This window comes from Phoenix dactylifera, chromosome 2, assembly GCF_051530095.1.
Source record: "Phoenix dactylifera cultivar Ajwa chromosome 2, Ajwa_hap1_PhDact_Kaust_v1.1, whole genome shotgun sequence".
Classification (NCBI taxonomy): domain Eukaryota; kingdom Viridiplantae; phylum Streptophyta; class Magnoliopsida; order Arecales; family Arecaceae; genus Phoenix; species Phoenix dactylifera.
In genome coordinates, this window is record NC_143191.1 from 38,147,743 (window position 1) to 38,174,181 (window position 26,439).

Genomic DNA, 26,439 nt, shown 5'->3' on the forward strand with positions numbered 1-26,439 from the left:
ATTGATGCATTTCGAATATGGATTGAGAGATTTGAACAAATTGTAATACAATCAATGCATATGCCAAAATTTAATCAGGCATAAATGCAGTAATGGACGTGACTCATCGCCCAAAGTAGTTGCTTAAGTTTTAAGTCAAAGTCAGCTATGAAAGAAATTACCTTAATGCTCAATGGCTGGTAGATTTAACAAGCAAAAAGTTCGGCGACTCATAACCTAAAGCTGTAGAGGCTTTATAATTGAGCTAACTTCAACTTATTGTTGCCCATCTTGCAAAAGAGGACCGTAGCATTAGATGCATGTTTCGCAAGGATTCATCAATAAGTTGATCGATTAATTTCTTCTAGTTACACAAGCTATACTAGCATCTGAGTTTTACTGACGGATAGCACCTGAGCTAATATTACTCTTGCATGTTTTTTAAAAAAATTCTTTTATTATTCTATATATATCATGTAACAGTCCATGCAAAGTTTTGCAAGCATGTTCATCATGTAGAACAAGCAATGAGATACTTCGAACACATCTAGATAGTTTATTTCTAAGAGAAGAGAGGATAAATGATCAGAAGGTGTAGCAATATTCAATCAACTATGATAAGCATCTGTTTAACATTGTTATTGTTTTTGAATTTTTCATCTATCAACAAAGTAATAAAACATTAAGTAGAGATTGATCTTAGAGATAGCATTTCTAGATTTTTTTCCTATTTGTTGCTTTTATCTTTGCTCTTTTTTGGATGCCATAAATATTTACTGCCAAAAGCTCCTAAATTTTAGAGACTATTTTCCAAAGACAAAAAAATTGTCCATATTGATCATTCTGGTTCATTTTTCTTTTTTTTTTAAAAACAAAAACAGAAATTAAAAGGAATACAAAACTGGCTCTAATTATTGGCCAATAAGTGCTGCTTTAAAAGCGATGCATAAGCGAGAGAGACCTTCCTACCATCTTCTCTAGAATCTAACTACAATCCTTTTGAATTGAGACAAATTCCCTATTTTTCTCAAAAAATATAAAAACCCTTTTTGATAAAACGGAATGTTTATATCCATCCGAGTATATCCAACAAACTTAAAAAATAAAGTAAAACGATATTGTAAAAGAGTGCTAGAATAATGAGTCCATAATATATCGTTGAAGTGATCTGCAATATAAGATGCCATCTAGTCCGCTACTCAGTTCGTCTCTCAATACATATGAGAAGCATGAAATGCGATGCAGCTTCTGGAGAGCCTTCGAATATCCAATAGCAAAAAATGCTCAACCATAGGCCGTAAATGATGGGTAATTCATTTAATCACCGTTGATGAGCGAACTTCAAAAGGAATATGAGTAGCCCTCAACACGGTTACATTATATCTAAGTCCCTCCCAAGCTTCTTGTAGCTCTGCCTTAGGAACTAAGATGTCAAATAATTGTTTCCTTCCAATAGGTACAAAGAGCGATTCAGATCATCGAATGATAAATCCCGCTACTCCTACCATCTAAGCCGACTTTGATAAAATTTAGGGGTGAGGGCTTCCAGGTAACAAATATCATTTCAAGTGCAGACGAGGAGTCATGGATGTCCCTAGCTATCTCCATTCTACCATCAGTAGCCAATCAATCATGGCTTCCATAAAACACCATTCTCGTTCAAGATGCCTCATGTTAATTGTGAGTTCCAGCAAACTATACAAAATAATAAAATACGATAAAATAGGAGAATGGACTACATAACAGGGTTCTAGGTGGAGAGGGGCCTTGGAAACCCAATGATTATATGGTCCTGATTGGTTTACCGTGGCTTGGCTTGATATGCTGCTTGGACCTACCACAAATTAGCATCCTAAGTCCAGATCTCTATCAGATCATTGAGACGTGAACATGTGATGGAAGAACTCAAAGTTCATGAACTTTAGAAACCTATCTTCAAGAATGATCCCATTGTTGAAGGGTTCGAGTTGAATGAAAAGAGAAGGGAATGCAAAGAAAGCAGGAGAAGAAGAGTCGATTGGAGTTGGAGCCAACTGCAACAACCAGTGAGTGATAGCAGGTAATTGTTTATGTTATTTTTCCTTTCTTTTTATTTTCCTTCCATCTCATGATAGCTTTACATGTTCATTTGTTCCATATTCTTGATCAGTTCTTGCTGCATTTTCTATTTCAAATCAAAGTCCATCTCTGATTTTTTTTTATTTTTATTTTTTGTAATAATATCATCTCCATGTAAGAGAGCAGTCTTTTTAGATGGTTCTCTTTGAAGGAAGGAGTCGAGAAGAAGAAGAGTGGAATGGACTTTCTTAAGAAGGAAGAAAGAAAATCCAATATAGCCGGACATGTTATGTTATCCTTTGAGTTTCTTGTGTGCTCTATATTAATGGACAACTTCTAACCAAAAAAAAAAATTATTAAAAGGAAAAGGCAAGGGCATATTGAACTACTCTTGTAACTAACCAAGATCCTCTGCGATGCATGCGCCACACCATAGAATTGTGTTCAGCTCTCAACGGCCGCCATCAGGAGATGGAGGGCCATCAAGAGATGACACGGCATGTGCTTGTGGATTGCATTGTCTGATGGCCGTCCACCTCTTAATGGCGGCCATCGAGGGCTGCATAGCACTCTACGGTATGGCCCGCGCCCTATAGGGGCGTTTGGTAACCCCAACAAGATTACCATGGTGATCTAAGATTTTCGGTAATCCGAATACCATAGTCCAGTGATTAAAAATTTCGAATATCCGTGAGTAACTTGTTTGGTATGGTACAGAGATCCAAGATCACCGACTACATAATATTACAAATATCCCTGATATATCTTACATGGATTTTTTATATGTTTTTAATTCTCATGAATCAAAAATGTAAGTCAATATGCTAATTCCTATAATAGCTCCATAATTTTGTCACATATTCTACTTTTAGTAGCCCTTATCATATATTTATTAATCATATAAAATATAATATAATAAAATATTAATATATTTATCAATATATTAATTATTAATATATTCTATAAAAATATATTTATTAATCCTATAAATTATTAATCTTTAACCTTGAATGCAATTTATGGATTATTTTTTAATACTAATAATTATTTTGATTAGGAAAATAAGATAAATAGAAGTAATATATTAAATATTTTCATTATATAAATATAAAATATAATAATATATTTCTACTATAATTTAAAATTATCCTTCAATAATAATATGATTAGTAATATATTATGATATAATATATATCATTAATATAATATATAATATCAACATAATAATATATATATATATATCATTGACATAATATATTGATGGTATATTAATATATCAATTTTTTTGCTAAATTGAGAAGTATTTTTGTCTTTAACTTTCAACCCAGAATCACTATTCTGGGGTGATCTTGAATTTCCGACCTCCAGAATGGGTATCTTATCATCGGGTTGGGCGGTGATTTGAGGAGTGAAGGTGACTTACGATCACCGCCACGTAGGATCACCGTGGTGCAACCAAATACGGTGATCTCATCACCTCTATCCACATCATTCTTGATCCTGGGACGATCATCCCATGCCAAACGCCCCATAGATGATCTGTGCTCTTGTGTAACATGTCCTTGAAATAAGAAACATTGTTTCGACTGAATGGAAGCCCATATTGGAGATCAATACTTGGTGTGATGCGTGTTTATGAAAGAACAGAACTCGAAAGCTCTATGCTGTGTCTGTGAAGCCGAGGAATATGGTTGGGGTTATCAATGAGTTAGCTAAGAATGGGTTGCAATGGTAGTGAGGAACTTAAAACGGCAGAAATCAGCAAAGATAAGCTTGGCCATCAGGGAAAAAGGACGAAAAATATGTAATTAGACATGATTCATCAGAGAATTTTTTCATACATTCAACTAAAAGAACCACTTTTAACTGACAAAATGATCAATTTCTTTTTCTCCAGTAGTTGAAATTTTACCACAGTAGCTGATCAGGATCCTTTTCTCCAGAAGAATTAGTTGGGAAACTCTTGAAGCTGATTTCCATATGGGCCTCTTCAATCTTTTCATCACTGCATCAGTACCAGTCCTAAATGTACTTCTCTTGACTGGTGTTGGATCAATTACTGCAACGCGCCGCATTGGCATTATAGGCAAGGATGCAACGAAGCATTTGAACAATGTAAGTTATATCAGTGTGAAATTCATAAGATCTCTTGATTTCTTAATTTATCGTAATGAATATTAGAAGGAAAAAATTAGGGTCTTTAGGGTTTATTCCCTTTTCTTATTGGCTGTTTTAACTCTTGAACTCATCATAGCAGCTTGCATCACAAATATGTGGATGCAATTGCAAATATCATTGGTGCTTCCATATAATAGGTCTCCAGCATCTTTATCTTGCATTCCATTCAATGACTGAGGGTGCATCTCCTTGCGTTGACTCTGTTATCCATGCTATTTTGCAAGACCTCCCTTACAATTTTTTCTTGTCCATCAAGATCTTTCGTAGACAAACTACAGAAGGTGCCCCCTTTATTCTACCTATCTTTCCCTCGAACCTCCCAACAATAACTCTGCTATCTGAAGTTTACGTGCAGAATGCCATGTTTGTTTACCGAACTGCTTCCCACACTAATTCCTTGGTCCACCAACCATGTTAGTAGGGGTGGGTTTAAATTAAATACGATTATGGTACAAATTCACAGAATTGTTTCACATAAATATCTCTAATACGACATGCATGAGAGAATAACAGTTTTTGTCAATCTGAATTCGTATAGAGTAGGAGCATGGTATACTCATAGGTCATAGCTAATATAATTTCGTTATTTCTAGACAAACCTGATTACAGTATTGCACAAAAAACATCGGTCGGTTAGGTTGCATTAATACTACTTATGTGCTTCCAAATTGGCTACATTGGCAGGACTTTTGATTAGGTTAAATCAAAGACTCGAATAGTTAGTTTTCTTTTGTTTTTCTTCTGGTTCACCTACAAGATAGTGTTGCTGCATACAGAATAAAGAAGCTCACTTTTTCAAGTTTAAGCTATAGAAAATTAATTGGTTAGAGCATCAAAATTATGGTTTAGGTTTACTCAAGTTACGTACATACTTACGGACACTATCAAGATTAGGAACTATGGATAGTTACTTGAATAGTCACATTATCAAGATTAGGAACTTTCTGCACTTATTATTCTCCGGATATTCTCATAAGTGGTTAGTATTTCATACACAAAGAAGTTCAATTCAGAAGTATTCTTGAACCTGTTTATTTCTTATTTGGAGCAAAACCATGGATCATATGGTTGGAGGTTGTTTCTAGGATGGAGTTGGATTAAGATGCACTAAAAAGTAGCTTAACAGAAGTGCTAATATGAGATCAAATTTCTAGCATTACCAAAGTTGATCTTGGTAGTCTTATGGTTAAAAGATTTTCTTGTTTCTTATATTCTAACATTCATCACTATCAATAATAAGCGTGTGTTCTTTCTGGAAGTCCAGTTCCTAATCAATGTCCCTTTTGCTCAATGTACTAAAGACTTCTATCTGATTGATCTGTTTCTCCCTTCTCTTTTTACTCGCATTGCTTCATATCATCAATTTCATCTTCGCTTAATCTCCTAAACCTTGTATACTTCTACTGTCTTATGCGATCTTTTAGGTTTAATAAGACAATTTTGTAAGTGCAGACTTGTTTTCATTCATTTCTGAATATCCAGAATCAAGTTTGCTGTTGTCTATGAGCAGGTTGTATTCTTTGTGTTCAATCCAGCTCTTGTAGCCACTAATTTATCTCAAACTATCACACTGGAGAGCATGGTTTTATTGTGAGTTCCTTCTCCTCTATCTGAAATCATTCTAAAGTGCAAAGTTTTGTTTACATGGTTTCACAAGGTGTACCCCTCTAAGCATTAGCAACACTTACAAAGATTATAATATCTGTCTTCCTAGAGACTCTATCTAAATGGATTGGATACACAGCCTATCCAATCATATATGTGATTAAGTTTATTCGGAGAGAGGAAGAGTGTTTGAGAAAATACTAATTTTTTAAATCATGCAGGTGGTTTATGCCAGTCAATCTCTTGCTAAATTTTGTAATTGGTTCTGCACTTGGATGGATTGTTATCCAAATCACTAATGCTCCTACCTACTTGAGGGGCGTCATCTTGGCATCTTGTTCTGCTGGTAAATATAATGTTGGGTTCATCAACATTCTCGAATTCTTCAGTATTTTAATAATGTAAAATTTTTAATGTCACCCGATAAAGTTCCTATATAACTACGCAACTATGGGTCCTTTTGGTTTTTGCTTACGAGCTTTTGGTCTGGGATGCTAATTCACACTTAAAGCCTGTTTTCCTCTTCCATTACTGCTGCTTATGGGATAAAAGAGATGATCGGGGCTGAAGCAGACATTCAACATCCAGACATCCATAATTGCAATAGCAATTAAGCTTGTCAAATGCAAAATTCTTTAAAGAAGTTGCGAACAATTATCACTATTAGATTCTTAATAATGAACTAGTAAAATTTTAGTTATTCTATGTCTCCAAATGAGCTTGCAAAGTTCTTGCATCCCCTATTACTTATATGAAATTTTAGATATTCAAAGAGACATTTGTCAAATACGTGCAAGTTAGTTATGCTCTTTTGTAGCTCTATGCTGACCATATGGATTGCAAACACCAAACAATGTCATAGATACGTATCCATGGGAACATTTAATTCCGCAAGTGTCTTTTTGCTCGATGTCTTATCATAGTGTTGACAAGCTTTCACCACTCCTAATAATATGAGTGACTTAGCATTGTCGTATTGGTGTTCTATATCATTCCTTTAGATTTTTCAAGGTATTTACACCATAGTGAATACTAGATGCATCTCTAGTTTCTGACTTCTTTCCGTAAACTAAAAGAATTTTTGTTGAAAATCTAGATTACTTCTGGATTCATGTTATATGCTGCAACAACTCTACCTGTCATTAGTGTAATTCAGAGAGGAACTAGATTATAATTTAGTAAATTTTCATTACAGGAAATGTGGGCAATTTACTTCTCATCCTGGTCCCTGCAATGTGCAAAGAGAAAGGTACCCCATTAGGAAGTCCTGATGTTTGTGGTACATATGGATTAGCATATGCATCCCTTTCAATGGCGGTAAGTTTTTGGACTTTAGTTGACCAAATGGGTGACCTTTTTCCATTGTGCAATACATGTGGATTGTCTTCATGCGATATTCTATTAAAGTGACTTACATGTGCAGATAAACTTGTTCGATAGCATGTTCATGAGTTACTGATCAGTAATCAGCAACTTCAAAACAATCAACTGTCCACAAGCTAGTGCTAATTGTTATTGATTATTTTAATAATGCAGATAGGCACTATTCTGCAGTGGTCTTATGTCTACAATATTGTGAGAATATCTTTGTGTGGTGAAGAAGGCAAAATGAACAACAACCTACCAAAAGTGGAGTTTCCAGAAGAAACTAAAAGTTTACTCCCTCATAGCTGCACACGCAGCACACCTGAGGAAGCATCAACTAGTGGCTGCATGGTAACTTATCTTTCTTCAGATGAATGTGCAACTCTTCAAGTTAAATCTGAGGAATATAATGCAAAAGGGGAGATTGTTTCCATGCATTGCTCCTTTATTTGTTGCACTTCAAGCCAGATCTTAACTAACAAGTTCCATGCTAGTTATTTATTGTTTCTTGATATTTCCCATACAAAGCATTACAACAATCATTTTAGACACAAGTGGCAATATCTGATGGTTGATGAGAGTTGCAGTTGAAAATATGATCAATTATCAGAATATACATGTACAAACTGAAAAAGAAAAGCTTCGAGCTAGCTTTTGGAAAATCATAGGGTAAAACCCTCTAAGTATTCCAATGTCCCAGAAGTTGTTTGTTTGTTACCATTTACCTATTTCATGATATTGCAATTGTAAATGATGTAATGCCATATTTGTAAAGCTTTGTTTTCCTTCAATTGGGGTAAAACATTAATATACAGATTTGCAATTAATGTTTTCCAAATTGATTTGATGTTATGCTGTTGTCAGGTAATAGATGCCTTCCCATCTTTGCATTCAAACACAAAAACTAGGGGTTAATTTGCAAGTCGCTTCAGGTATCAATTTTAGTGTCAAAGCATAACCCATCAAAATTCGAGAACATTTCGTGACTATCAAAACTTCTAATTTCAGGTATCATTATCATCGGCAGCACTAATTCTGAATTTAAGTATTCATGGGGAAAAAATGCAGGGAGAAAAGTACATAGTATTCCCTACAACACAAAACCTCTCATGAATAATATTTCCTCATTTCACAAGGTGCAGCTGACATTCTAGATCACAAACAGAACGGAGTTATGTGCATTACACTCTATTATGGATGACTGAACCCACAGTTTCCTTTCACGTTTTTGTTGCATTTGCTTTCTAAAGAAAACGGTTTTCCTTAATGTGTTTTTCAGTTGTCACTGCAGCATAATGTGTTTCAGCGCGTTTGATGTTTTTACAAATCTTAAACTAAATTCTGAAGTATCTGATGGCTTTCTGTTATCTCAAAAAGGGCCCCTGCGATGTCTGGTGAGGGGCCCTGCGCGCAGCTGTTGTCTGCAATTTTCTGTTATCTAAATTGGGGGGAAAATACCATCTTGTTAGTATCTAATTTGACATTATGATAAATGGTGTTTCTGCCTCTTGTAAATAGCATATGAGCCCTGATTGATGCAAGGAGTCAAGGACAATTTGTAATCCTTCATCCTTGATTAGTTTAACACTTCAACTTGTTCATAAGTATTAATCTGAACTTTGATCTTGCCAGTGTTTGTCTCATCAAATGAAATAATATGAATATTGCAACAATATCAAGAGAAAAATTATTACCTTTCTTTTCTTATTTATGAGTTTCATATTTATTTGTGGATAGATGTCAGATGAGAAACTGCTGGAAAACTTTTATCATATATTCATGTTCTACCTTTTTATCAAATTTTAACCATATCTACGATCTCTTACAGGCACCAAGATTAAATAAGATTAAAAATCTTATGAGCAAATTATCAGGAGTAGTTCACCTTAAAAGGATGTTTGCGCCTGCAACCATCGGAGTGGTATGCTTATTTTTCTGAAAAGTGGGTGTGTCATTTCTTGTTGAGGAGAGCAATATCAAGTTAGTAAATTAAATCAGTAATTTTTTCCTTAATAACTCTGATATGCTGTCTAAGATAATATAAAACTATATGGAACAATTAAGTGATGTAGGAGCAATCCGGCCATATCCTGTACCATGGATCAAGTTAACTTGCAATGGGTCAGTATCCATTTGGTGCACCTAATAAATTGGTTCAGCAGATAGCATGCTCTTCAGTTCAAGGTTTTTGATTTGTTCTTGACTGAGTTTTGATTAAATCATTTACTGGCCTAATAAAAGCCCTTCTCTCTTTCATTTACTGGCCTCAATATAATTTAATTAACTACCTTATAATATATTATTTACATGCTAAACACTAATGTCATGCCACATTTTTATATTATATGTATCTAAATTGTTTCATCACATCTTGATATGCTTTGTACTTCACTTAATTGATGACTATTTGCAAAAGGACTATCATTGTTTATTCGATATTTCACTTATAGATAACTCAATGAAAGTGCATACCCTTCGAAGTGACCTTTGGCAACATTATTCCTGCCTTCAGCCATAATTTGGTCCCTATGATAGTACTTTGAGAACCCTGAACTATAATAATTTTGTAAATGATAACTTAGATGACACGAATCTACCATGATACCTAAAAACATTTTGCAAAGTTTCTTGGCGCATATGATACCACAATGTGACATATCTCTTGAAGGACAATTACAGTCATTTTTCCTGAAAGCTTAATAACAAAAAACTTTACCTTAACATGCCATTTTCTCCAGAATAATATGTTGGTCACGATTCCACCCTCCATTTTGTTTTCTTGTTTCTTTTTTTTGGTTTCCAAGAAAAGCTAGATATTTTTGCAAAGCAAGAAAGGCAGGTTGGAATATCAATGGTGCACTGACAATCTAATAAGAACTCTCATTGCTAATTTACAATGTCAAGATCTTTGTGTCAAATCAAGATTAGCAAGTTAAATGTCTCCTATCATTACAAAAATAAGGGAAAAAAACTAAATTAATCTTGATTAACTTATTGTGAGGGCAGTTTATTTTGTGCATGGTCATTGACCTGATCTTCGTTAAATGTTCAGTTGATCCTGAAATCTAAGAAAGAAAGATGATTGTCTCTGACATACCGCATAAAGACAGGGTAGTGTAAATCTCTTAATTAAAACTTGATTACTCTGTGAACTCAAGTCTAGCTTTGACATTGGACATTGATCGTTCTGTCCCCAAACTATTATTATTATTTTTTGCATCTTTCTTACTAGATCATTGGATTTATTATCGGTGTGATCCCCCAAATAAGAGAAGCAATTGTAGGTCAAGATGCTCCACTTCGTGTTATTCAAGATTCAGCTGCTTTGTTGGGGTACGATCCTTAATTTTATATCCAAATAATATTATGTCTATTGAACACTTACATTATAGATGTCAATGTTCTCTATGACATGCACTTGCCAGGTAAATTGTGCCAATATGATGACAACATTTTTGAAGATAGCATCTTTAAATTTTGCAAGTAGCAACTTTTGTTAGCATTCTTAGGAACTAATAAAGAGTTATAATTTAATCAAACAAATGCTGTAAACCATGAGTATTACATTTAGTTAGTACCAGGAATGGATTCAATATTTTTGACCAAAGCTCTTCGTGGAGGAATCAAATTGTTTTTTGTTACAGAACACATTTACTAGAAAACATTTTTTACACCCAACGTAATGGAACTATATTGTTTTTAATTTTTAACTGGACCAAAGTCAAAAACTGGATCTCGGTGGCTAATGATCACCATCAAGTTTATATGTGCTTACATTTTTTTTCTTTTTTCTTTTTTTCCTTCTTTCTTTTGTCCTGAACCATTGAGCACATAGAGGGTGATTTGGAAAGGGCCATGCTACAGAATTGGATTGCTTGGAGGGCTAATCAATTTTTTAGTACCCTTTTCTATGCTCTGAGGTTATAATTTATATGTCAAAACCTCTTCTACATATTCCACTTCTAAACAGCGTCAGCTTAGATGACATGCCTGCTTCTTCTAAGACTAATCGAATCACCCTTTCTATATATATATATATATATATATATATATATATATATATTTGTGTTTGCTTGCAGTAATGGCACGATTCCAAGTCTCATCTTGATAACAGGAGGAAACCTTACCAAAGGTCATGATTCTTTGGTTATGCTTTATTCATGCTCATTGTCCTTGCAAGTAGTTTTTAATAAATCTTCAATGCAATTATCCAGGCTTACATGGTCCCGGTGTCAAATCCACCCTCATTCTTGGAGTTGCAGTTGTTCGCTATATTGCACTGCCCTTATTTGGGGCAGCCATAGTAAAGGGGGCAATTCATCTAGGTCTTGTGCACCCAGATCCTTTATATCAGTTTATTCTTCTGCTTCAGCATGCTGTTCCACCTGCAATGAACATTGGTAATATGCTCAGCCCCCCTATATCCTGGTTTCTGTTAGCATTTAACTAACATCCCTAAAATTACATCAAAGTCTATGTAGCTGTTTCTTTTGTAATTTCTGAGAATTCTTTGTGGACTGGCAGCTTCCATGATCCAAATGTTTGAGGCTGGTGAAGGAGAACTATCTGTTATTTTTCTATGGACATATGCTGTGGCTTCAGTGGCACTCACCCTCTGGTTGACACTCTTCTTGTGGCTTGTGTCATGATGGTCTTCTCTTAACCTTGGCAAGGGGTCTTCTCTTAACCATACAACATATTCAGCAGGGAATTCCATAAGTTGACATTTCTACAATTTGCTGATTGTGCTATAACAGGATGCGGCATGGGATGACCGTGGAATTAAAGCAGACAGTTATGACAATCAGAGGAATAAGAAAAAAGTTTCACCTACTGCTTGATCTAATGCACCCAGTTAATTGACATGTTTGTTTGGGATTTGCATTGGAGTAACCAATACTTCTATTTCCTATACACATTGTGACAATTCAAATATTGATTACTGGGATAGTAAAGTGGAATATTCCTCCGAGTTTGTGATATATTCTGAAAAGTATAGCATAAAAGTTATTAATCACATATCGACAATAATCAAAGGGTACTTCAGCTAGCAAGGGAAAGGATTCAAATTTTCAATCTTGGGTTGTACATACTTGCAATTTTAGTGGAGCAGAAAAGGAATACCTTTCTTTCAATGGAAACTTCAGAGAAATGTGCTCTTTACAGCTCACCAGGAAAATACAGATGAGTGACCTGTGCATTATTCATTTTGGTGGTGCAATATTTGTGGTTTTAGAAATTAGAATGCAATTGTCATTGTTCTTGGTGTTGTTGCGACTCTAAAACTGGGAAGGGTCTCACTGTATAAAATCTCTAGACCATTAAAATAACATTTTGTTTCTTGCATCCAACCTCTCCGAGCCTAGTACAATTTTCACCATAAAGACAAACTCAAAGAATACAAAAAAATTACGCTGATAAATCATCATAATCGAGCAAGGCTTATATTAATCAGGCAATGCTGTCCTTATCATTCATGGTCTTATGCTGATTACGTACTGGTTTTGACCAAAGTGTTAACTTATATAGATGGTGCTGTGAATACCTAGTATAGCTGATGACATATTCCTACAGCTAAATGCTGTTGATCTGTCAAAACTCAAAACCTATTGAAAATTATTAGTGGTTACCTGTCCTCTTTTAAGTTTGTAAAATACTTATCATGATCATGTGCTTGATTGCCTTATGTAAAACTGAATAATCTGTCAAGTGTGAGCTTGTTCCATATGCAAGTAAACAAACTCAGGACTCCTACTTTTGTCAGTCTTAAAGAGTTTATTTTCATTGCCCTCCACCTAGAAAGGGATCTCTGGCAACCAAACTCATCTTGGAGTTGTGCTACACAAAATGGCAATATTTCCAAATAGAAGCCATAAATAGAGAAAAAACACAGCATTGCATTTGTTCCGAGCTTACCTTGGCCAAATAAAGATCATACTCAAGCATGTAAATCATAATATCCTAACCTTGCATCCAAACAATTTGCACAATACTGAATTTTGCAGACAAGCAATTTACTGATACAGGCTATACTCATTACCTGTAGTAAAATGCAATCACAGACTAGTACATAAAATGGCAATATTTCCAAATAGAAGCCATAAATAGAGAAAAACAACGGCATTGCATTTGTTCCGAGCTTACCTTGGCCAAATAAAGATCATACTAAAGCATGTAAATCATAATATCCTAACCTTGCATCCAAACAATTTGCACAATACTGAATTTTGCAGATAAGCAATTTACTGATACAGGCTATACTCATTACCTGTAGTAAAATGCTATCACAGACTACCATTGCTTGAGGAAAGCATGTAAAACAGAAAAACAACAGCTGACATCAGCCACAATTTGTCAGAAAGTAAGGCTCCAATTTTTCAAGAAATATAGCAGCACCATTTTACAAATTTGTTATATCCAGATCATCAAAATATGGGTGCTCCATAGCTTTCTTTGCAGAAATTCGCTTTGAAGGATCATATTGCAGCATTTTCTGCAAGGGAGAAAAACACCTAGCTTAGGGGCATGCATGTCATGCAAGACTGAGAATAAAGGAGAGAAGGCTAAAAGCAACCAATAAAAAAATATTTGCATGAAAGCACACAAATATAAAATGATTCCTCTAGTACATTAGCCACTTGATATTTTATATAGTGGCTGCTGCATAGATCCAGACTGATTGTCTCAGAACTCACAAAAGAACCAACTCACCGTGAGTAGATCAATCCCCTTAGAATCTAAGTTAGGGACAACAGACAACAGACTCTTTGGGCTCCATTGAGGATACTCATGCCAATTTGCTAATTTGCTGACTCCTGGCCACACTTCTTCATTTGGGGTACCCAACAATCTGTACCAGAAAGAAGATTGACCTTATAAAGACAATTCAATGGCTGACAAAAAGAGGGAGAGAGCAGAAGATCAACAAACTACTGAACCTGAAAATGTGAAGGAGCTGCTGCAGTTCTGAGTCTCCAGCAAATAGAGCTTGAGTTGTAACTAGCTCAGCTGAAATTCAGAAAGCCCAGGATAAAAAGCTTATTGCATATATACTGTGCTGTTTATAATATTTTTTAAGGAAGAAAACTATGCTGCTTATAATATAAATTCCGCATACAAAGAAAGCAAGATTTCCTACCAAATATGCAGCCAACAGACCAGATATCAACTGGCGTGGAATAGCGTGTGGCCCCAAGAAGTACCTCAGGAGCTCTATACCACAGTGTCAGAATCTGAATGAATGGATCACACAACAGATTGATAATGATCAAAGAATCTTATAAACAGACATGGAATTGAAGGTGAAAGAGATTCTTGTAAGGTGATTAATGAGACATTACTTTCAAAACACAAACATATTAAGCTTCTAAGTTCACGAGCCAAACCTCATGAGTGTACTTCTTAACAGGAATAGTGAATGCTCGACTGAGTCCAAGGTCTGCTATCTTAAGCATCATTCTCTTGCGATCCATTAAGAGATTGTGAGGTTTCAAATCCCTATATTGATTGAAGAATTACCAGCAGAAAATGAGACAATGTTTTGGGTGGCTATGATTAAAGCAAAATTGGAGCCAACTTATATGTACCTATGAAGTATGCCATGACCATGGCAGAATGCAACACCTTTGCAAAGTTGATACATCAAAGCCTGCACCAACAATTATCAGCTTCTGAAATCTCAGCCGAACTTGTCTCAAAGAAAAAGAGATCTCAGCAGAACAAATAAAATCATCAGAATATTACTAATGCAGAATTTATTCTTTTCTAAGATTAATAACACCGGTTCTTCGATAAGAAGGTATGTAGATTGTTCATGGACAAACTATCATCCTGGTCACATTATCAAAGATTTCAATTATTAAAAAAAATTGCTTCTATTGCCACAAATTTCATACACATCACACATAACTTTAATTATTTTGATGTAGTATATATCAATATCCACGAAAAAGCTACCTTCACGACTTTTGGTGGAATCATCTTGCCCATACGACGAAAGCTTTTGATGTATTTTCTGAGATCAGTGTCCATGTATTCAAATACCAGATACAGTATTGACTTCCCCTCTTTATTTTCACCTTGCTTGAGATCCAGCAGCCTACAGTAACATGTCAACAAAATAAACCATCACACCAACCTTAAAAGAAAGGTTTACATCACCTCGTCCTAAGAGGAATGATCTATTTCTGATGGAGCATGTGCTTGTCGAGAGTAGTAAACTAGAATTCTTTGGACATGAATCAACAGTAATTCAACATAAGAAAACAATAAAATATAGATGCAATTCAAGATAGCCCAGTTAGCGAAATTAAAATAAAACCCATGCATTGAAATATTATCACAGCCAATCACGGAGAAAGAAAACAGAGTGCAAGATAGATTAGAAATGCATCTCTCTGATAATATCCAAATAACATCTTGAGCAAAAATTAAAGATAAGTTGGTATATGGGAAGAAACACAAACATTAAAAGCAAATAATACCAACAAAAGAGAATAAAACAAATAATATAGGAAATTTGGAATGATAAACCATTAAATAAAGTTCAAATTTGCATAATCAAAACCCGCCTATGTCCTACAAAACAAGCATGCCAGATAAAACTGCTGTTGATTTTTTCCCTTAAAGAAGGTAGAAAAATCTTCAGTTCAAGAAATCAAGAAAATCTTAATGGATGAAAAGAAAGCCCATTCTCTAGACTTCATCTCATCACATATGAAAAAGAATCATTATAAATATATTAACATGAATAAATAAACCAAAACCACAGCTAAAACCCTTATAATTGTAGCATCGAGTAGTAAAACCCCAAAAGAAAGCACTTTCATCAATCATGGAAACAAAAATCATGGATCTCATAACCAAGAAAAGATATACCAAATAAAATCCTTAGAATCGTAGCCTCGAGCTGTACAAACCCCAAAAGAGTGCACTTTTAGCGATCACAAGAACAGAGATCATCAAAGGATCTTAAACCAAGAAAATTGGAAAGAACCAAAACCCATCTATATGAATTAGGACACCAGAAATGGAAATTTAAGAAGTTCTCCAGATGAATGCCCCTTGATAGGGAGGAGATAAAACCGAGAGTCTTTTTTTTTTTTGGGTGGTGGGGGGGGGGGGGGGGGGCGGGGGAGGGATGGGGGGTTAAGTTGAAGGGACGACCTGACGACATGGGGATCGATGGAGAGCATGTGGAGGAGGGAGACCTCTCGGAGAGTGGTGGGAGGGACCCCTTCGTGGTCCTCGGGAAGGCGGGTCTTCTTGAGAGCGACGATCCTTCCCGTCGCCTTCTCTCGGGCCTTGTACACCTTCCCATAGGTCCCTTCTCCCACCTTCTCCAGCTTCTCGTAGAGATCCATGGCTCTCTCGCCCATCCTCCCTCTCCGGGGAAAGGGCAGCAAGAAAGATTCGGAAGGGGGGGAGAGGATTTGATGAAGGAGAGGGGTTTGGTTTGGCAGTGGGTTTCTATCGGCTGTGTATCGGCTGGGGTTTCTTGGGGCTTGCGGGGTGCCGAACGTTATTTTTTCAAAATTCAAATGCCAGACGGGAGATTGGCTGCCTTAAACATCGAATTTATAAATCCAACCCTGGCATTGTACATTTTGCTATTGCAACCCTCGAATTATGTGTAAACTAATAGAAAATTATATTCTAATTTTATTATTTACTTATTCTGATAAAAGAAAGGGTTTGGATCCCGCATATTACAACCAAAAAAAAATCTGCACCACCTCTTGTACAACTGCAAGCACGTCAGGTTGGATTGAACTGCAACTAATTTTATTGATCTATTATTTTTAGGATTAAATCGGATCATTAATGATAAATATTATACAATAAAATTTACTATACAATATGTAGATATAATATAATCTACAACATTTGATTCATAAATACATATAGTTATAATTATTAATTTTATTGATGCATTTTATGATAAACAAAAAAAAATCAAATTTGTTATATTCACGCAGGAGTGTATGTATTATACTAGTATAGGATCAGTTCGATATGAAACCATATTTTTTTTTGACTCCAAGCCTAATCTCAAAAACTTTGGTTTAGATTGTTTAGATTGATTTAAAATTAGTTTCAAATCGGAAGCAGCTAAATTCAATTGGCTTGCAACCCTACCTCCTTGTACCAATCAAAGAAGGTCCTCTGCAAATGATCATGGCTTAGAAAAGTATTAAGCTACAGTTAAATTTATTTCTATTTGATAGCCTTTTAAAGAATGTGAGAGATAATGCTCATGCGAGATTAGTATGAGCTGCCGGTGTATCTAAAAAAGAAGAGTGTGAGAGATAATGAGTCATCATTTTCATGTTATATTTTAGTCCCCAGTAGAGACAAGGATGGTGAACTTGATAGGTTAGCACTATAATTACTCTTATTGATTATCTCTAAATGTGAACTTTGTCATAAAATTATGATAATCGAAAAAACTTGAACCCCTGTTTGTAATTCATCCTTCATCCTCCCATGTGGTAGAACCTGCTCTTGCATGCTCGTCTTCTTCAAGAAAACGGTGAAAACTGGAAAATAATTAAGTCGGTAAATGCATTGCCGGATATACCTGACGAAACCACGCGTCCCTCGGCAGGACAAGTTTCGGAATTCATATGTGCAGTGGGGGTAAATTGGCCATCCCGTTGGTACTTGAATCCTCGTCCACACCTTTCCCTCTCCGTCCCCATGGCGACGCCTCCGCCGCCCGCCCAGACCCCCGCCCCGTCGCCGGCAAATCCCCCCCGGCCGCTGCAAACCCCCCTTCTTCCGGTCACTCCCGCTGTCAAATCTGAGACTCCGGCCGCCGACCCCGCCGAACTCCTCCCCGCCGCCAGCCCCCGGACGCCGGAACCTTCCCCCGCGCCCGCGCCCGCGCCCTCCTACACCATCACCATCCCCAGCTGCTCCGGTAACTCAAAGTCCCTCGAAATCCCTAATTTTCCCCTCGGAGCATTCTTTTCACCCTTCCAAAACCCTAGCTTTGTCTCCTTTTCAGCAGTTTTATTGTTTTTCCCCCTTTGTCCAGGGTGGTTTTCTTTCGGAGAGATCCACGAGACAGAGCGGAAGATCCTGCCGGAGTTCTTCGACGGGAAGTCAGTTTCAAGGAACCCAAGGGTTTACAAGTACTACAGGGACTCGATCATCAGACGGTTCAGGAGAAACCCTTCGAGGAAGATCACCTTCACCGAGGCCCGGCGAGGGCTGATCGGGGACGTAGGGTCGATCCGAAGGGTGTTTGATTTCCTCGAGGAGTGGGGTTTGATCAATTATGCTCCATCCGCAAAGCCCAGCTTGAAGGAGAAGCGAGAGACTGAGGGAGCTTTAGAAAAGAAGGAGAGCCCCAAGAAGCTGTGCAGCAACTGCAAGTCAGTCTGTAGCATCGCTTGCTTTGCTACTGATAAGGTTGGTGATTGATTTCTTGGCTTGAGTAATTTTCTTTTTGAAATTTAGTGTTCCTTTTGGGTATATTTTTGACTACAAAGCAACATTTCCAAATTGCTGTACTTACGGGAGATTACAACAAAGAGTTAGTAGTTGTTTGTTGATTTAGGTCATGGATATAAATTAGTGAATATTGAGTAGTATAAATCAGTTAGTAAGAATTTAAAAATGCTTATAATTCTTTTTCTAAATTTGATCGACTGCTAATAAATCTTCAAATGCCATAGCTTTTACAAGTCCAAATTGCTTGTGATTGGTGACTGCTTTTATTGTAGTTTCACTTGACATCTAGGTGGGTAACTTATAGTATACAGTCTAGTTTGTGCTAACATAGTCTAATGCCTGTTCTTTCTCCTTTCTCCTGTGTCATATCTCTCCATAAGGCATGTCTAAGACATTCCCAGAAGCATATAGAATTTGCAACTACTTATGTACCTAACAATCTTTTTACCTTTCATTTGAACTATGTAACTTTCTCTGGCTGTTAATGCCATGTGCCATTCTAAAACTTGATGTGTTATAGTCTGTTCGAATGCATTGCTTAGATGCTCATATACTTACCTTTTATGTGTTTTCATATATGATTACTGTCATTGTCCCATGGGTCCATGGTCTCATTAGCTGCATACAGATGATGATGAAGTATGAAATCTCATGGTACACAGTCATGTACTGGTCACATACTAGTACAGGACGAGGTGTGGTATGCCCCCTGTATCTACTCACAGTTTGCCAAATCAGACAATACCCCCATGTCAATATTAGTTGTACAACAAGTGATATGGTGTTGATGTGGGGTCAAGATATTTTGTAGATTGAGATTTCTAATGTTGATAACAGCATATATAAACCATAGTTATCACCAAAGGCTCATCCTGACTATTAATGATTGACTAATTGATCCTTATCCAATAACTCCTATTAAGGGCAACATTCTACCATTCTTTTTTGGTAGCTTCCAAGTACAAAGTTAAGTTGCTCAACATACTGAGCTGCCTCAAATTTAAATTACATATACCAATATAATTTTGAATTATTCTTTGTCAGTTTCTCCTTATTAAGTCAAACTTATGCTTCCTCTCATAACTCATATGAGAAGTTCGTCGTAGTCCATAAGACATTCATTTTGATGAAATTTTTTTCAATGTTTCCATCTAATATGAGCACCATTTTGTATTACCATATATGATTACATTCCTTTGATTCAATTTATAGTCAATCTGTTATAAAGCCTGTAGTAGGTATGCAGTTGCTGGGAGGTTTCAGAGCAAATAGTGGATAGCTGGCACTATAACAGGTGCTATATGCCCAAAGTGGGCTGCCAAAACATATCAATGTTTTTTGTTACTAAGTATCAAAAATAAATATTTTACATCAACTTCACTCCAAAATTAATGGAAAAGTATGAGGAGCAAAGTTTTAAAACATCACCACCTAACATCATGATATCACACCGATATCTATATAACATACAGGTCCACAATCTAATGATAAATATCATCATCCGCTAAACATGATAATACCACTCATAAGATGAAAATGTACAGAATTATACAACATTAACTATTGAAGAAAGATATGGATAATCATATAACATAATTCACCAAACAAAATATTATTAGCAATAGATAATGGACTCCACTTGAGTCTAGATACAAAAGTCAAATGACAAATTGATGATTAACTATCTCAATGATCAATTGTCATTTGCTATTTTAAGAGGTTTGCTCTTTGAGCATCAGAACTAGAGGTATCCAAATCATCCAATTGGAAACTAATCCATTCCACTTTGATCCTATAGCGTAGTGGAAGCAGGTTTTTATTTGATATATCAGGTGCTTAATACAACATGCTACTTAGCAGTTTCAGCCTGAAACCGCTAGAGCGTCCATAACGTTTCTTACATCAATTATTTTATTTATATTTCAATTTGGAATTGCACATGCATTTCAATGTATTTAGTGCTAACATTTCATAAATGCACACATGTATCAATTTTTTGTGATACACTAGAGAGGCAGTTATGCAGAATTTACCTACACCTATTCTATATATGACTGGAATTCCCTCATCATGCACTAGCCATTATGTCTTTCTTGGTGTAAAATCCATATCCTTGATAAGCAGACTTTCCTTTCCATAGATGCATCCAGCTTTGCTCTATTGCTTTCCAAAATATGATATAGGAATTAGCAAGGGATAGACATAGGAACTGTTTTTGCCAAAAAAGGGCGCCTATATGTGAATCTAAGAATGGTCTCTTTTACAGAAGAATTAACTTTTTCGTGGTTTACCTCAATCAGATCTGACATGCACAATTTGTGCATAAAGCATAGCTTGACGTGAAGTCTACATCCTTGATAAATACCTTTTCTTTTTTGTAAGCACCCATTTTGGTTTATCGTTGCCTTAAAGATGATATAGAGACATATATAAAAACTATTTTTTTGCCAATAAGAGAGTATGTTTATGAATCCAATAAGGTGCTCGATATAGAAGAGCAGATACTTTTGTAGTTTTACCCACCTCAAATCTTACATGCACAATGCCTTTGTTGATACTTGTACAGGCAACGCTCCATTTACTAAATGGTCTATAATACAAGTTTAGATTTTGCAGCCCGCCACCCAACACAGATGGAAAAAAGAGAACAAAACACACCTATAAAAAACCAAGGAATGAGCGACTTATGGGTTATTAATCACATCAGACGAGTTGATCACCATCTAATTCATACTTTATTCTAATTTCTAATACAACAATCTAATAGATACTTGTTTGCCCATGAATCAACCACGTGTACCTACCATCCATCAAATATTTCTTCCCCTATTTGAATGATTGATGGAGCAATGCGATTTTATTGTTCCATTAATATGAGTTGGTGACATTTAATGTTGGGAAACTAAGCTTATTATACAATTCCAACCGAGGTTTGCCATATCCGTCGGTACCAGTGCGACTGATCGTACCGCCTGGTATCGAACCAGTATGTGGTGCAAGGGGTGTATTGACACTTGGTACGCCAAACCGGCCTCCATATCGGGCGTATTGATACTATAACCGATATGGGGTCCAGTATCGAGATGGCAAACCTTGATTTCATCTCTAAGGACCCATGTTGCTGGCTAGGCACTACACCTAGACTCTGAAGGGGTTCACCATGTATGACCATCTTGGCAGTTTGAAAACCTTGGCTGGTGGTCAATTGATTTGAGCTTTGGCTGTCTTAGGCTTGAAACCCAATGGTTAGACTTGGACTTGGGTCTGCTTTTTTGAATCTTTGTTAACTTGGTTTCAATTTGGCTCTATAAATCTTTTGTGGCCTTTCTGGTTTGGCTCATATGATTATACAATGTATTAGGTCTACTCGAGTCTAATATCTCACAGCTGATGATTTAGATGCCAAGTTGCCATGGCGATATGTCACCAAAACTTGAAGGTGATAAAGACTTAAAACAATGCACTAAATATAAAAATTTGTAATTTAATTCAAATTATTGAGTTTTACTTTTATTTTTTTTGTCTTTTCAGTACAATTGTCTCTGAGATATATTAAATAACCAATTTTGCAGGAGAGAGAAATTTTTTAGAGCTGATTGTAACTTTTTTTGTTTATCAGGCAGACATTATTCTCTGCGCAAGATGCTTTGTTCGTGGCAACTATAGGCCTGGCCTTAGTTCAACAGATTTCAAACGGGTTGATATCAGTGAAGAAACGAAAACTGACTGGACTGACAAAGAGACTCTTCACCTACTTGAGGCCATTTTGCACTATGGTGAAGACTGGAAAAAGGTGGCTGAACATGTTGGTAGTAGAAGTGAGAAAGACTGTGTTGCTAGATTCATCAAGTTGCCTTTTGGAGAGCAGTTCTTGGGGCCTCCAGAAATTGGGGAAGATGGTAAGCAGTATGAGAAAAATGATCACGTGAGTGCTGGGCATGAAGAGACAAATGTTGCAGTGTCATGTCCTACAAAGCGAAGGCATCTTACACCATTAACAGATGCAAGCAACCCAATCATGGCTCAGGTTTACACTGAACTTTGTACTTGGAGTCGGTTAATCTGTAGGTCAGCTGCAGCATATGGTTATTACCCCCCTCAAAACGCTCATTTTAAATCCTAGTAATCTTAGGAAATGTCGTTAAGTACTTCACCTTGATAATACATCTATGGAAACGTGTTTATTTATTTCCTTATGCATTTATATGTTTATTTATGCTTTAAATGCTCTGTATATCTCATTTAGATGGGTCTGCTTGTGTGATTCTTCTGCCTCATTTACATGAAATCACATCAACGTAGCTAAACAACAGGGTGCTTAATTGGTAGATGGTTCAGGTCTTTTTTGAAACTTCATATTCAGAAAGTAGACCCTTGAAAGGCCTAGGAGCTTGTTCGAGTCATTATGATCCATCATTTACTTTGCTATATGATATTGTGATGCCAATGCGTTGTAAGGCTTGTGCTCTCAATCCTTAATGCATGCCCAATCTATCCCTTGTAATCTGAAAAAAACTAAAGCTGCCCACCATTGACAGCTCATCAAGCAGCATCTTTTCTCCCTCAATGGGTTATGAACTATGCATCAAAGCTAAATTTTTTCACCTAATCAATCATCACAGCCTCTCTCAAATCAGTGGTTCATTGATTGCAGTTGCCCTAGGATAGTAGTTTCAATTGTAGTCTCAAGCCCTTAATTTAGTTCACTGTTGACACTTTGTGGTTACAGTCAGCTTATGCATTTCAATCAAATAGCTTGCATTTTGGACAGTTAAAGAATTACGATCATGCCTAGTCAACTTTTAAAGAGAGGATAATCATCTCTCTTTCTGTGTAGATTTTAAAGTTGGAGTCCTAGGATGTAATATGTTTTTGAATCACAGTGCTCCCTGCTAATTCAACAACAGGGGGTCCGGTGGGAATTTAGCTGAGCATTAAGTGATTATTGACACTTCGACCTACCTCCAATATGAGATCTCTGTGTGAAGCCACGGTATAGGTATGGGTTCATGCTGGTGGTGCCGCTTGTCGTTGGGTCTGGCACATGTTAAGGGTTTTACAGCTTAGAAGAGTGACACCCTGCTAAGGTATATATGGGCTAGATTTCTGAAGTGTCCTACTAAACTGTACACCTCCTAGCACCTTATTTACCCCGCCCCCCTAGAGCTGGTAAGTTGAGTCCCTGCTAGTTTTATGCATAAGATTAGGATGAACCCTGGAATATATGTCCAATGTTCAATTCTTTTTGGCTGTTCACAAGCTATCAAATGAGTGCATTCTCTTTTTGTTGTTAATCCTTAGGAATCCATAGAAGCATGCAAGGTCCTGCTTTTTTTGCTTAATTAGTTAATTACACTAAATGTGTGTACCTGATGAATGTTTTGGAGCTGAACATTAACAGTTGTGCTTTCTCAGGTTGCTTTCTTATCTGCCATGGCTGGTTCAGATGTTGTCAAAGCTGCAGCCCAAGCTGCCATTTCAGCATTACATGAGGTGGACCTGGCCAGCATGAGCAGTTTGAATGGTAAAAACATTGGAATAGATGAAAAAGGTAAAAGCTATATTAACTAGGATTACATTAAAATAAAGTTCTCTTGTTTATATTTGTTAGCGTACAACCAGTCTTGTAAGCTGTCCATAACTGATACTACTGTGATGAAAGTTAATAATGGATAGTCTTCCATTTCCATTGATAAGATTGTGCAGACGTAATTTAGTACTTGCAGTTATTTCAGTATTGATTGAGTAGATACTGAAGAAGGAAAAAATGCTTTAAAGATGTCAAAGTCGTTAGATAGGTTTTGACACCTGTTTTTGTTTTGTTAGAAACGTAATTCAATGAGTAATCATGTATGGAGCACCACCTATGCCTCATGGATTTCATTTGGATTCTTTTTATTGCGTTCTTATCTGGGCATCTCATTAATATTTTCTATGATAGTATTAAGGGTGGTATTCTTCTTGTGCAGAGGCTTTCTGCCCAAATGATCAACCTGTTGAAGAAGCCATTAAAGAGGCTGCTGCAGAGGCGCATTCACAGCTTGAGAGGGAACACCAAGATGTGGAGCGATCCATATCTGACATTGTGGAAGTTCAGGTGGTCTTTTTCATCCGCCATCTCCATGTTTATTTTGAGAGCTTAATCCTATGTTTGTTTATTCATTTATTCTTTTATGGGAAATGATTAAAAAATGTTTCATATATACATCTGCAGATGAAAGATGTCCAGGATAAGATTGTACATTTTGAGGAGGTTGAATTGCAGTTGGAGAGAGAGCGGCTGCAGCTGCGGTACATGAAGGATCTACTATTTGCTGATCAGTCAACAGTTTCTCAGCACAATGCTCGGCTCATGTTTAAGGGAAATGATGATTTGGAGAAGTTTAGACTTGACAGTAATGTAACTTGACCGTCTAACAGATTAATCTACTACATATGTAACAATTTCTCTCTGCTTCCTACCCATTTTCTTCTTTCACCCCACTTCTGATATTAGGTTACACTAATCTCCTGTTCAAGTGCAGCTCCAACGTTTAGGGTGCTCACGCAAGAAACACAGACATAACCAGGATTCCATGGTCATTTCTTTGAATTTGTTGCAGCTAAAATGTAGAGAAAGGGTCATTCTTAAATGGGATTCTTAAAAATCACAGGATTTAGGTAATTGTTGCAGAATGAATGAGGTCTGAACCAGCGACATGCATGTGCAATCCACTACATCGAGGAAATAAAAATGAACCCATCATATCAATCATAACTAAACTAGCCAACTGTGGAGAACCGTTCAGACTGTTGGTTAGTGTAGCATTGCTCGTGCAGCGGATGCGGATCCTCAATTACTCAACCAATCCCACTGACTGACACTCAGAAAGATTATGATAAGAATTGTTAAAACATAATTACAAATTATGGACACGGTCGTCTCCAGTCAAACTAAAATAGCAAGAGAGAGTGTAGTTTAAAACATTAATTTGAAAGTACAGACATCAAATGATCTTCATAAAACTCATAATATTTGTCAAATAGACTTCAGAGTTGCAATCCATTGGCCGCCAAGCTGGTCTAGTATGGAACTCTATATTTTGTTGAAAAAGAAATGTGCAAGCTCGGGATGCAGTGCGACCCAACCGGTCAGCATCCATCAAATGATTCTGGTCACTCAAGGCCGAACTGGACATTGCTGAAGGATGGGAGTGTTGGATCTGAGCCTCAAGCAGTGGGCGTGGACTTTCCATCTAGTGATGCTAACCTTGAATGCAGTTCCTGGGCTATCTACAGTCTTGAGGAAACTTCTCAAGGTTTGCTGGGTAAAATTGTGTCTCCCCAGAGAGTAGCGTTAACAAAACTTTGATTAATGAGGACTAATCAATTGCTATGTTCAACTCAGCTTTTTCACTAATTTTAGTGAATAAACTTCACCATATGCACAATTACTGGGTTCTGTTGCTCCAAGATCTTCTGTTTTCCTGCCTTAAGCTATTGATTAAAAAGGAGGAGCTTTATTGGAGACGAGGCCAAGAATTACGTGGCTGAAAGGAGACAGGAATAGAGTTTTTTTTTCCCTCTCTCTCCACAATGGCATCCGGCAGGAAAAGAAGGAAATTTATCGCATCACTTGTTGATAATGGCGTGGAATACGCAGATCAGGAGAGGATCACTTCAAAGCTTCATGATTTCTTCAGGAACCTCTTTGGCTCTTTTTGGCCACCTCATCTATTTCCATTGATCGGAAATCTTCTATATGGCTGTCCTTCTACTGATCTTGAGCGCTTAGTAGCCGATTTTACATAGGAAGAA

At 36.6% G+C, this 26,439-nt stretch overlaps 3 protein-coding genes across 3 annotated transcripts; 2 read left to right on the forward strand and 1 right to left on the reverse strand.

Moving 5' to 3' along the window:
* Positions 1 to 1,290: 1,290 nt before the first annotated feature.
* On the forward strand, positions 1,291 to 12,098 carry LOC103718434 (protein PIN-LIKES 3-like). The gene is made up of 10 exons (XM_088714674.2): positions 1,291 to 2,038; positions 3,981 to 4,152; positions 5,726 to 5,805; positions 6,042 to 6,166; positions 7,016 to 7,137; positions 7,357 to 7,755; positions 10,418 to 10,518; positions 11,265 to 11,317; positions 11,400 to 11,585; positions 11,710 to 12,098. Exons 2-10 carry the CDS (start codon positions 4,018 to 4,020, stop codon positions 11,832 to 11,834), a joined length of 1,326 nt encoding a protein of 441 aa, XP_088570800.2. The 5' UTR covers positions 1,291 to 2,038; positions 3,981 to 4,017; the 3' UTR covers positions 11,835 to 12,098.
* A 1,232-nt stretch (positions 12,099 to 13,330) lies between these two features.
* Positions 13,331 to 16,722, reverse strand: LOC103718417 (cyclin-dependent kinase B2-2-like). The gene is made up of 8 exons (XM_039128085.3): positions 16,351 to 16,722; positions 15,142 to 15,283; positions 14,772 to 14,833; positions 14,571 to 14,682; positions 14,324 to 14,417; positions 14,124 to 14,193; positions 13,897 to 14,035; positions 13,331 to 13,678 (listed from the first exon to the last, which is right to left on the reverse strand). Exons 1-8 carry the CDS (start codon positions 16,560 to 16,562, stop codon positions 13,586 to 13,588), a joined length of 924 nt encoding a protein of 307 aa, XP_038984013.1. The 5' UTR covers positions 16,563 to 16,722; the 3' UTR covers positions 13,331 to 13,585.
* Positions 16,723 to 17,845: 1,123 nt separating this feature from the next.
* On the forward strand, positions 17,846 to 25,086 carry SWI3B (switch subunit 3). Its single transcript, XM_008807261.6, has 6 exons — positions 17,846 to 18,106; positions 18,224 to 18,600; positions 22,262 to 22,669; positions 24,058 to 24,193; positions 24,612 to 24,739; positions 24,857 to 25,086. The coding sequence occupies exons 1-6, from the start codon at positions 17,884 to 17,886 to the stop codon at positions 25,049 to 25,051; spliced, it is 1,467 nt and encodes a 488-aa protein (XP_008805483.2). The 5' UTR covers positions 17,846 to 17,883; the 3' UTR covers positions 25,052 to 25,086.
* Positions 25,087 to 26,439: the final 1,353 nt, after the last annotated feature.

Excerpts from the sequence above, each read along its gene's own strand:
- LOC103718434 (XM_088714674.2), top strand. The coding sequence starts at position 4,018 with ATGGGCCTCTTCAATCTTTTCATCACTGCATCAGTACCAGTCCTAAAT. Across the intron at positions 4,153-5,725 it reads CAACGAAGCATTTGAACAAT|GTTGTATTCTTTGTGTTCAA; the intron begins GTAAGTTATATC and ends GTCTATGAGCAG. Across the intron at positions 6,167-7,015 it reads CTTGGCATCTTGTTCTGCTG|GAAATGTGGGCAATTTACTT; the intron begins GTAAATATAATG and ends TTTTCATTACAG.
- SWI3B (XM_008807261.6), top strand. The coding sequence starts at position 17,884 with ATGGCGACGCCTCCGCCGCCCGCCCAGACCCCCGCCCCGTCGCCGGCA. Across the intron at positions 18,601-22,261 it reads CTTGCTTTGCTACTGATAAG|GCAGACATTATTCTCTGCGC; the intron begins GTTGGTGATTGA and ends TTTGTTTATCAG. Across the intron at positions 24,194-24,611 it reads CATTGGAATAGATGAAAAAG|AGGCTTTCTGCCCAAATGAT; the intron begins GTAAAAGCTATA and ends CTTCTTGTGCAG.
- LOC103718417 (XM_039128085.3), bottom strand. The coding sequence starts at position 16,562 with ATGGGCGAGAGAGCCATGGATCTCTACGAGAAGCTGGAGAAGGTGGGA. Across the intron at positions 14,194-14,323 it reads GTCTGTTGGCTGCATATTTG|CTGAGCTAGTTACAACTCAA; the intron begins GTAGGAAATCTT and ends TCTGAATTTCAG. Across the intron at positions 14,036-14,123 it reads CAGCTCCTTCACATTTTCAG|ATTGTTGGGTACCCCAAATG; the intron begins GTTCAGTAGTTT and ends TTTCTGGTACAG.